This window comes from Lethenteron reissneri, chromosome 40 (assembly GCF_015708825.2).
Source record: "Lethenteron reissneri isolate LAM-NWPU_2019-01 chromosome 40, ASM1570882v1, whole genome shotgun sequence".
NCBI classification, from domain to species: Eukaryota; Metazoa; Chordata; class Hyperoartia; order Petromyzontiformes; family Petromyzontidae; genus Lethenteron; species Lethenteron reissneri.
In genome coordinates, this window is record NC_083818.1 from 6,198,481 (window position 1) to 6,210,011 (window position 11,531).

Here is an 11,531-nt window from a genome sequence, read left to right on the forward strand (position 1 = left end):
TTTCTGGCAACAAAACTGAAACCTTTTTACGAGGATTCCTGTCTGCATTAACCACAATACTTGCAGTCAAAATGCAAACATAAAACACACTGATAATATATGCAAAGGAGGTCTAATGATGTAGATGCTTACCCCGAGCCCTCATTACTTTGGTAGTGCATTTTCTTTGAGCTGTACGCCTTTTGGCGTCACCTGGTCGAGCACCAATTGAGACGAGGCTCAAAAGAAAGCCGTCCCTTGGTGTGGACCAATCAGTTTCAAGGACAATGCATATATTATCAGTGTGTTTTTTGTTTGACTGCAAATATTGTGGTTAATGCAGACATGAATCCTTGTAAAAAGGTTTCAGTTTTCTTGCCAAAAAAGGGAAAAAACCCTATTATTATATTTTGGTACTGGCAAAGGAGGTCTAATGATGAAGCACTGGTAGTGTTGTTGGAGAGAAACGCACGATGTTTATCAGTTCGTTACGACGTTTCGCTGGTAGTTACAACCAAAATATTAATTGTGAAAGCCTACGTGTTTAAATGTAGTGTTCTTACATGTTAAAGCTAATGTAGCCAGAGAAAACCCCATAAGTGGGAGAGGACAACTCAAAAATGGCTATGCAGCGAGGTCTACAAACTGCCATCTCCTGACGGACCCGGCAGTTTGGCGAGATTTTTGTGGAGCTTCACAAATGTACGCGCTCTCCCAACGCTTTTCCTTCCAAGACGCTTCATTTCATACATGTCCTGCCGCACCGTGTTGTAATCTGATTTCCCCCCTCCCCGCCCATTGCGTTTGCAACGGCCGCAGGAGCCAAGACTCTGCGCGACTTGGCCTCTATGAAAACGTCTCGAATCTGCCGCTTAGCAAGGCCTCCGGCAAGCTGTGATGGCGGAGCGTCTCGGTGCAGGTGGGTGCCGGGTGATGAGCCGTCGCTCAGAGTCGACATCGCAAACAAGATGACAGACTCGTGGGCATTGGTTGGATCACTTCCGCTACCTGAGAATTCTCTTTCTGGTGAAGCTTATAGTTTCGGTGACCTATTGATTTGACGCTCTCATCTCATCAGAAGTGGCCAGGTGGCACAAGGGACTGATATTTACGTCGAACTATGCTGCCTACTTGTTCCGCCAGCAATAATCTTATCTTGTTTGGCAGTTATAATCAATGATCATATGTATGCTAATGCTACACAGTTTGTTACATACCATCTGTGCATGCGATGCCAGCTACTAATCAGTGACTCACCATCGTCCAAAAGAATTCTGCAGTTTACATATTATTCTGGTGCAGTGGAAACATGCATCAAACCGAAACTAATGTCAAACCCAAGGTTTTTTTGGGGGGTTGAAGATCATGGCATACGCACGTTGTGTCTACAGCGCAACCTTTCCACATTCAGAACGTGTACCAACAACTTTGCGTTGCCATTTGTGATGATCACCAAAATATTATTCAAAGTGTTTCGGTTGTCTCAATCGTTTTGGTAACATATGAAGATCCAGGACTGTCACGGCTATGGGCTGCTTCTCTGTAGCTGCCCCCACAGTCTGGAACGCAATCCCCTCTGAACATTAGCAGCATCCACCTCCATCGTCGCCTTCAAGAGACACTTAAAAGACTCACCTCTACAACCTGACTTTCGAGTGACTCTGAGCTTGGCTCCGCACCTCTGAGTTGCGGCCATTCCGTCCGCAAATTTGCGCACGTTACAAATTGCATTATTATTATTAGGAAAGTCACCTATTTACATATTGTTTTCTTTTTAAGGCCACACAATGTTACGTGGTAAATGTACACGTGGTCAGTCCTGCAACATCCATTGTTGTATTGTACTTCTATGCTGCCATGTTTATGCTCTCCCGCCTTCACCATACCACACTGAAACCACCCAGGAAATATGGTTAGATAACCCACACCGCATGGGGAGGCCCTCATCCACCAGTGGAACGACAAAAGGGTGATGTGAAGGGTGCTATTGGAGGATCCTATTACCCAAATATTGTCAAATATGATTTGGCAACAGGAATGAAAACTTCCAATCGGGTCGCAGACAGAGGTCACGTAACTGCCAAACGTTGTGTATTCTACAGACCACTTATACCTTTATGAAATATACTGTTTAAAACAAAAACGACATTTTCATTGGCTAAATAGAACTCTGTGATCCTTTGTCATGGTAATACAAAGTTGTCTGCGGTCATTACTATCAATGATTGCCCTCGCATTGAACCTAAAGACAAACCAGGGCAGGCTTACCATTTTTAAGGGTCATATATGAAGTTTTCCAAAACTCAAAAGATAAAAACGATGGAAATCTGTCATTCTCAGAGTTGTAGTAAAAACACATCAAGATTATTTGTTGTGCGGACTTTTACACATCTGATCAAAATATAGAAACATATATAAATAATGCTGGCATATAAAGAAATTGGTGGCTTTTTCCTGTTCCAGCTAATTTTAAGATTGTGGTACGTCGTTAACTAAACACGCATCATTTGTGTTTTTTGCGTGCGCGTGTGTTTCTAAAGATGGGTGCCGGTTCAAGGAGGAGAGAAAACATTTTTTCTTTGTAAAGGAACAGTTTTTATTCTGACATGAGCCGATAAGCGCGTGTGCCCGCAGAAGCGAGATTGACTCTCATCGCATGGCACAGCACAGACTGATGGTAGGAAACTTCTGCTTTTTTTGTGCGGGGGGGGCGGGCGTGGTTTTGCTATTTTCGACTGAATCACAGAAGAAAAAAAAGCACGGGGAAAATAAAAATATGGAAGCCGTCGCGAAAAAATATCACGAAAAAAAAGTTGGGATATTTTTTTTCTGAAGTGCCTCCCCCTCCCTTGTCCGCCGTTGTCAACAGATTCCACCGTGAACAAAACCAACCCCTCCCTCCGGCTCCCGTGTTGTTTCTGTCGTTAATTTACACGCGAGACGTTCCTCCATGTGTCACACGGATGAGTCGACACTGCGGCAGTACACGGAAACGTTACTTTATTAATAGCGCGTTACTATTTTAGCAGTCGCTATATATATACACAAAAATAATGGGTATTTTAATGCGAAAAAAAACTTCCATCCACCCACTCGCCCACGCGGATCGTTGACAACGCTATTTGCAAACAGATTTATGGGAGGACAGGAAAACATAAAAGTGTTTTTACATATATATAGAAAACAAAAAAAGAACATGAAAATATACATTTATCCGCTTAAATGTGTTTGCACAATGTGTGGTGTTTGGGTAATTTGGGTTGTATAATTGACACGATGCTTGATTATTATATTATTTTATATTGGTATGTAATGGTCTGCTTCATATTCCAGCACGAGGCAGCAAAAAAAAACATTGCACATCTTCAAGTTGACTAAAGGTATATCATTTTATGAATGCGCTACTTAAAAACATGTGTGTGGACATGAACGCTTTCAAGGAGTTCGCATTGTTTTATTCAAATTTTTTGTTGTCCTAGGGGCCTTGGCCTAATTTCGAATCTCGCATTTAAGTCGTAAAAATATCGTCGGTTTTTTTAAAAGTTTATTTTAGTTTTAGTTTGTTCGTTTTTTTTGCTTCAAACAAGTGCTTGCGTGTGTAAAAAGCACCTGCCTAGTTCGGAGCAAATGCGTCATCGTCCGTCTTCAGACAGTGTTAGAAACTCGACTTTCCGTAGCCGTCGAGAAAGGTTCCAGCTTTTTAAAATTATTTTTATAACTATTCTCATTGGTTACAAATGTTTTGTGTTTATTGGACTTGGGCGCGTTGGGGGGTGGGGGATACGCGACGAAGGGAGTGTCCGTTCTGGACCCGTCGTCCTGCTGGGCAGGCAGCAGGTTGATGGGTCACATGCGGAGCAGTGAGGAACAGCAGGTGGTGACGTGGCAAGTGTGAGACTTAGTAGACACCCGTTGGAGGGACTAGATCCATTGGTCAATGGTCAGTGCAGAAGGATAAAATGTTAAGCTTGGACGTAAGCAACAGGGGAAGGGAATCTGAAATGCGGACGCTCAAGCGGAGATAGTTGCTGACGGAGAGGTCAGTCGCAGAGGAGTGACCGCCCTCCCATTGAGTGGAGTTTTGATACCTTGGCCATTAAAATGTAACGATGCGAGCACACTGCCCTGTGGTTTACGCTGAGATGTGGCCACCACTTCCGTCCGGTGTGGTGGGCTGATTTCCAGGACTGCTGGAGGACCTTCTCCTGGAAAATTGAAAACAATATCTACGTACCAATGTTTTGTAAACTTAAAGCTGAAACCTTCCTCGATGCGACGCTAAGTACAGTACAGTTTAATAGGACGGCTTTTGGTAATATATATTTTCTATTGTCGGATATCCCTTGTGTTTATTTTATTCAGACTGTTATACTACTATTATGATATTGCTCTTATTGTTATTACAATTGTTAAGCACTAAAAAAAGACTGAAAGCAGCATACATGTCCAGAGGTGTTATTAGTATTTGAACTGAAATACTCAATGTTCCAGTGTTGAGATAACAAGCTATGCGATACATTTCAAGTTAGAATTGAAAGTAGTTTTTTTCTGCCACCATGCCTAACATTTCATCCCTTTGGACGTTAAGCGTCTTCCCCGCCCCCACCCCGTACAGCTCTCCGATTGTATCTTCGGTTTGTACCTCGTGTCGTTGGGCACGACGTCCGACGTTTCGTTCCGCGTGCCGTGAGATACGGTTCTTGAATTAAGCAGCAAATTTTTTTTTCGTCATACTGCATTGCCAAGTGAGCACACAAGCATAGAAGAAAAAAAAACAGAACACGTTCGTTCGTCAGTAACGCTGCCCTCAACGGAAAAAGATAAATGTAATAACTTGTAGGGCAATGGCCCTTTATAGCAGAAGAAGCTCCCTTGCACGTGGAGCAAAACTTCGAACGTCGCGCCAGACAACACTCGGCGCTAAAAACCCAAACACCCATCGGAGATGTGGACGAAAACCCACGGCGGGCAGGTACACACCGCTAATGCGGGAGCCTCGGGTGTTTCACAGCCAATCGGCACTAACTAGGAGCTGTTTGGAAACACGTGGCCCATTGGTCGTTAGGTGGCTTGGATTTCGTAGCATATACCGCTTTTAATTAACGATCTCGGCAGCTCTGCCATCACCGGTGGGGATGGCTACGATTGGCACGGAGGTCACAGAAATCGTGAGTTTGAATGAAGTCCCAGAACGATTATAAATGGCCATAGGAAAACACATTGCAATCAGGTGCTTACTTTATTTCCTTTCGAGACTGCCGTACGTTACACGCTGAAAATATTTTCTGTACGGAGGACGTACGGCATTCATCGCAGGTTGGCCAACAGTGTTTGCAGTGGCGGCTTGGTGGGTGGTGCTGGTGCCATGGTGATAAATAACTACTCTATTTGATTACCTGCAGCGTTGATCAGCTTTGTTTTCTCCCGCACCTCCGCCGTTTAATTCGACTCTAAATTATTGTGCCAAAATCGTAGCCGCCGCCGCTCTCGTGTATCCACAATGCCAACACGCGAGGGCAGGTTGTTTTTTTTGGTTGTTGCGGCATTGCCAAAATCGTACACCCGGAGAGAATGCCACGACCAAACTGGCTGGCTCCTGGTTACTTTAACGAACCTCGCAAGGGAATTCCAGCAGGCGCTCTTATGGAGAAACGTACGTTCTTTAGGCCGTTTCAGACTCAGAAATGTCTGGATGGCGAATACACTTTTGGTGTGTGCCTGGCCCACGAGTTGCCAAAACCTTTTGTTGGCTCTTGGTAATGAATTCAGGAGGTACCCCCACCCCCCCTCCCCCACATCCTGATTGAAGGGAAGTTCTGGAAATGCGTTTTGCATTGGACAGAAAAGGGCATTTGAGAAGTTTTTTGAACCCCTGATTGTAAACTGATTTTATTTTGGTAATTTACCCGTTCGCATTTTTCTAGGGTGTGGTGAAGATAGGGCAGTGGCTGTTTTGCAAAAATAAAATGGAGGTAAAAAGACAAGAGGCCAGTTTATAAAAAAATGTTGAACATAAATGTAAGTTTTCACTGACAACACGCAGAATGTCTGACCTTGCCAATGTGTGCAATGCAGGTAGCGAGAGTGAGCACGCTAGCATCCACGCTCGCGTGTCCTCTTAACAGCCCGAAGCCGGCTCGGCGAAACATTTTACCAAAATCCCATGGTGAATATTGTACGCTTTACACGTAACGACCGCTGTAGCCTCAACCATAACCCACCCCCACTTTTCTCCGCCCACCCACCCCGATGGTGGTGCCACTGTTGGTGATAATTAATGTCGCCTAAACCCGTCTCGTCTGTCACAGTAGTCGCGTTCAGTTTTAAATACAGGGCGATTCATTTGTATATACCCTACTGGTTTGTAATTGACCGTCTCGCCTGCTTCTCAACAGCTTGACCGCATATCGTGAAAGCAACAACTCCGTATCTTAATAGCGGGAGAGCATTGACAGATTGGTGCGAGGAATGTGTACATGCTTTGAAAAAATGCGGTTGTTTTCTCCGTAATTATTGTTTTAACGGGGGTAATCTGCTGATGGATCGCCCAGAAGTCTGCCAGGAAAGCCTCCACCACCGAGTCTCTGCGAGAAATGATCACTGGCGCTCAGGTTTTGCTTGAGAGAAATGCGATGGCCGAATAATTTTTTAAAGAAAATTATTGTCTGCCAGTGGGCAGAGCGTAGAGTGCCCTAGCCGGAGAGGGCCCATTCTTGTGAAGGGAATGAACCCTCAAGATGAGATTGAGAACAAAACTTTCAAACCTTGTAGGGCTGTAACCGCATCATAAAGTACTACACGTGTTATTTTTCCAGTAGTTTGGCATTTCAAACACGTCGTCGTCATAATCGTGGCCCCCGTTGCTTAAAAGTCCACCAATGCAAGGTGGCCCCTGGTGGCTCAGAGGTCAAGGCCACTGAGCTGGCACCCCTGAACTTATGAATTTGAATCCAGGCGAGGTTGCCTGCGACTAAAACTGGGTTCTCAAGTGCGGCGAGTTGGTGGTCTCAGCCCGTTCACCAATGATGACACGCAACTTGCACATCGCGTTAAATGTGATTCTGCGCTTAATTGTGCCACAGCTCGCCTCGGAGAATTAAAAACGCCAGTTTGACCGGCACGTAACGAACATTACTCTCGGTAGCCAGAACGCGTGGGTAGCTCTGTGACATCCGCTTCTGGGGGCGGTTCTCTGATGGGGTTTCACTTCTTTGTCGGATATCCGAATGGCAACCGTGCCGCTAATGAACGCACTCTGCGGCTGCAGAGCGTAACGCGTGCGCGCGGCCGGCGATGTTGGTCGCGGGATGACGGGTGGAACGTTTCACGCTCGGTGAGCTGGCACATCCCATCCTCCGTGCCGCTCCGTGCGGCTCACTTTTAGGTTGTCTCAGCGCAGCGTTTCTCAACTCCAGTCCTCTCAACAATACGCACACCCCACCACGCCTCTGCCTCTTCGCAATTACCAAATTTATTTTAATTCATATGCAAAGTAAGCCATTGCACGCTGAACGCTCCTGATGGTTGGTGATGGCCGAAAGCTGTTACTGCAGGAGTTGGGGTTGGTAGCGGTGGTTGTGGGCACGTTGATGGTGATTTTGAGAAACTCCGCTTTGGCGAATGTCAGGTCACCTTGGTGATGAATGTGCACAGATCATGTGCGTTGACCGCATTTCACTTGCGAGTAGTTCGTGGGTGATGTTTGTTTCCACTTTACGCCCAAGGAAATCAAAATCTTCTTTTAAAAAGATTATAACAGATGCGTCTTGCGAGTGAGAAATATCGAATACAACCCCCTGTGTGTTGGTGTAACATCGCCGTAATCCCCTCCTAAACTCTGCTCGCGATTTAAACTTCATTGTGACGACGGTGTCAGTAACAGCAACATTGTGGACGTGCAAAAGAGGCAGTTGGAATGTTTTAAGAACAAAGCGTTTTGAAGAGCAATTATATTTTCAGCCTAATAAGACAGAAGCCACAGTAGTGCGATTGTGGCCATGCAACACAAACTGTGGACCCATACTGCTAAACACTGCAGTCCCTGTGCTCCTTCGATGGAAAAGGAGGAACAGCAAAACGACACCAACTCTCTCTGCTGAAGCCCTCTCGTTGTCGCTAGCAGCAGACCTCGATATTGGTATTCGGCTCCTCGACGTATTGCCGCCATGTATGTTGAACTTCTTTCGCACCGTACGTAGCCAACCGTGCTAATCTTAGGTGCTGGGGAAGGGGGACAACAAGCTTCAACTCAAAAAGCAGTTCTAAAGGGAATTCGGAGTCTTTAATCTCGAGTGAGTTTTCAAGCCATCATAGCGCGAGAAGAGAATTAACAGCAGATGCCAGTTCAAATTTTACATTGTGATTCGGATTGCATAGCCACAAGGTGGTCCCCGCTCTTGAACCCTCCCCCCCATCACTGACGGCGGAGAACATCTGCACCCGGGGGCGACCCCATGGGACGACTACGGTGATGACTCCACCACAGACGGCTCGGTGTCCCCGGGAGGGACCTCCGTGGCCGCCCGGGGGGGCACCAGACCAGACCGTATTTGATATTCGTGCCATATTTCAAGGGGGGGCAATTTTTCCACCCAGGCTCTCGTCAACCAATTAATGCCGTCGGAGACTGCTTAGACCAAATGAAGGTGGAAAACTTGGCTTATTTATTTATCATGCGATTGGATAGGAGGCGGGGGAGGAGTTGTGTCGTCATGGCGACCGTGCTGATGCCACCCACCCAACTCGACGACTCCTGGTGAGGACGTGGCCAAGCCCACGAGCAGCTGCTAGGAAATGGAACATGGGGCTGGGTTACTTCAGTGTTGGCTCAGCACTGCTGCTGTTTCAGCGATGATTGGTATAACCCCCCCCCCCCCAGCCTTCTCGAGTCACCCGGCCACGCCGGGCTTGACCCCCAACTCGAATGAATCGATCATTTAACTAAACTATTGAAGCTATTTTTGAAGCTATTTTTAGATTTGAAGCTTTCGTGACTGCAAGGATTCATACTCTTAGGTTTTTTTTTCCGGTAAAGTCACATAGGTAAAAAAAAATTTGTAAGTAAAAATAAAATAATTATTTTATTAATAATAATTCCTATTATTACTTTTATTAATAAAAAAAATATATTTTACTTATTTCTATTATTATTTTTTATTAATTTTAATTTTTACCTACGTGACTTTACCGGAAAAAAAAACCTAAGAGTATTTTTATTTTAGCAGGTAATGCCCATTGAGCTAGCTACCTCTTTTTGAGAAGCGACCTTGACCACAAATGATAGCTGATCGAAGTGGCTTATCGTGTGGGCATTTATAGCAGGAGCCAAATACTCTGAACACGTGAAGTTGATTCTAAATGTGGAAGGAAAAATCTTAGGACCCGGAGAAAAATCAACGCAACCGCAAACTCCAAACATACAGCAAGGTGTCTGGGTTAGAATCGAACCCACGACCTCCTGTATACCAGGCAAGGTAGTTAACATCTCGCCACCGTGGCGCCAAAACAAGTGAATTCGTTGGAGTTTGGGTGGAGCGGTGACGAAGTGGATCGTGGCACTGCGCGATGGATCCGGCACCCCGAGTTCGGATTTCCCCAGCCGTGGCTAACATCGGTGAAGAGCGATATCTGAAACCGATCCTAGGTACCACCTACCTGCCCCCCTTCCTTCACCAACTCGCACTGAGCAGCGCGGTGAAGTATGGTCGCACAACCCCCACGACCGACCACGGCTTGGGGAGGCCATCATCCAGCAGTGGTACGACGAGAGGGCCAGATATAATTATTTTCATTAAATTGGATTCAAGTATATTCGAACATTCAAATTCGTGTTCTCAAAACATTTTGACCAACTCTTTGAATTGTCGAATCTTGTTTTTATTTTCCATGCCTTCAATTTGATCTTCATCAGCAAAGCAAGCGTCACCTTCCCGTTGTGCGGTTTTGTTTATCGAACGCTGTGCGTGCCTGCAATACAGCAGACAACTGTGTGTGCGTGCATAAAGGCTAGTGTTAGGGCTCTCACAATTAATCCCGTTTGTCGCTCGAATCGTTTCCCGATTCACGTGAATTTTGTTTCCGATCGATCGACGGAACTTGCAGCTTGCTCGTCCCCCACCAATCACGGGCGACGAGTTCCAACATCCCAGCCGTTGTGACGAGCGATGCATTTTTAAACCCGGCTCGGCCCCCTTCTTCCACCCTTGCCTCATTCCTGTCTCCCGTGTCTCCGCCGTCACAAACCTTGCGCCGTGTGCGGTTGGGTAACACGGTCACCGTAAGACGGTGCAGTTCTGCAACAGATGTGTAGGAGCCACATTGCTCTCTCCATCGGCTGGATTATAAATGTGCGTTCGTTGATCTGTGGCGTAGGTCTCAAACTTGTTTGTGATGGCGCTAATAGATAAGAAATAGTAGAAGTAATCTGCCACTTAATTGTAGGATATGTCATCGCAGTGGCTGTGATAGTTGTTGTTGATATAGAGACACGCGCACAATGACAAGGTTATTTGTGTGTGTGTGTATAATACACACACACACACAATTCCACGTGACCACAAACACAATTGCATTTACATCGTCGAAAAGTGATTCGGAGCCTCGGGGGTGACTGGCGCTAATGAATGTTGGGTATTTTTTTTAATGCTTTGTCACTTTAATGAGCGCGTGGGGGGCGGGTTGTGGGGCTTTCGCTCGCGCTGAGAGAGATGCCTAAATCGGGGGAGGTGGCTCCACCGTACCGGGACGTGTCTAGGTCTGTGTGGGTGTAAAAAGAAAAGTTTTCCCATCTGTGTTTTTAAATGCCATCTTTGACTTGAAATGAATTTTGACAACAACAAAAACAATCGTTTACAGACCACTCTTTGCACGCCGATTGGAGGGTCACTTGAAGTAGTGCGATCTCATGCTAAATTACAAAACAAAACATTTATATTGCGCGTGTAAACATTTTTTTTAAAACGATGTATTCAAGATTGCGGTTTAATACGTATGACTGTGCGGTGCGCAAAAGCTGGAATCGATTATGGGGGGCTCCGTTCCAGCGTTGGTGAATGAAGTGCTCTTTTATTTATTCGTCCTGTCAATAAACAACTGCACTATTAATATGTTTCAGGGACCCCCCCCCCCCCTTCCACTGGTAAGCAGTTGGAGAAGCCCAGGCTTGAGAGCATATGGTCGTGTGTTGGGTTCGTCTACTGATGAAAACCGATCGATTACCCACCCAGCTATTGTTGCTTGCACACCGCAGCGTAGCGTTGTTACAGCCCGCGTTGGGTGGATGAGGGTGCATGACACACATTGGTAGTTTATTCGTGTGATCTGACCCAACACAAAACAAATCAATGATGAATTCTCCACTTATTTTGCTCTCTGTTCTGGAACAAACAAAAAACCTAACCTTCATGGTTGTGGCGGTATTTTTAAAATCATGATGGTAATGCTCATGAAGGTTTTTGGTGAAAGTTAATCATTCTCAGCCTGCTACTGTTCTGTTAATATTTTACTAAACTATTTGAAAATGACAAATCGGTTCTGATAGAACAATGCCGAGG

At 45.6% G+C, this 11,531-nt stretch overlaps 1 protein-coding gene across 2 annotated transcripts in view; it reads left to right on the plus strand.

Annotated features, from left to right (window-relative positions):
• The window catches only part of LOC133352296 (tyrosine-protein phosphatase non-receptor type 11-like), a 104,868-nt gene extending 95,873 nt beyond the window's left edge, over positions 1-8,995 (plus strand). For both annotated transcript variants that reach the window (XM_061567857.1, XM_061567858.1), the window contains exons 15-16: positions 799-898; positions 2,520-8,995. In XM_061567857.1, coding sequence (XP_061423841.1) covers positions 799-877 — 79 coding nt within the window. In that variant the 3' untranslated portion in view covers positions 878-898; positions 2,520-8,995. The remainder of the gene's footprint in view (positions 1-798; positions 899-2,519) is intronic.
• Positions 8,996-11,531: the final 2,536 nt, after the last annotated feature.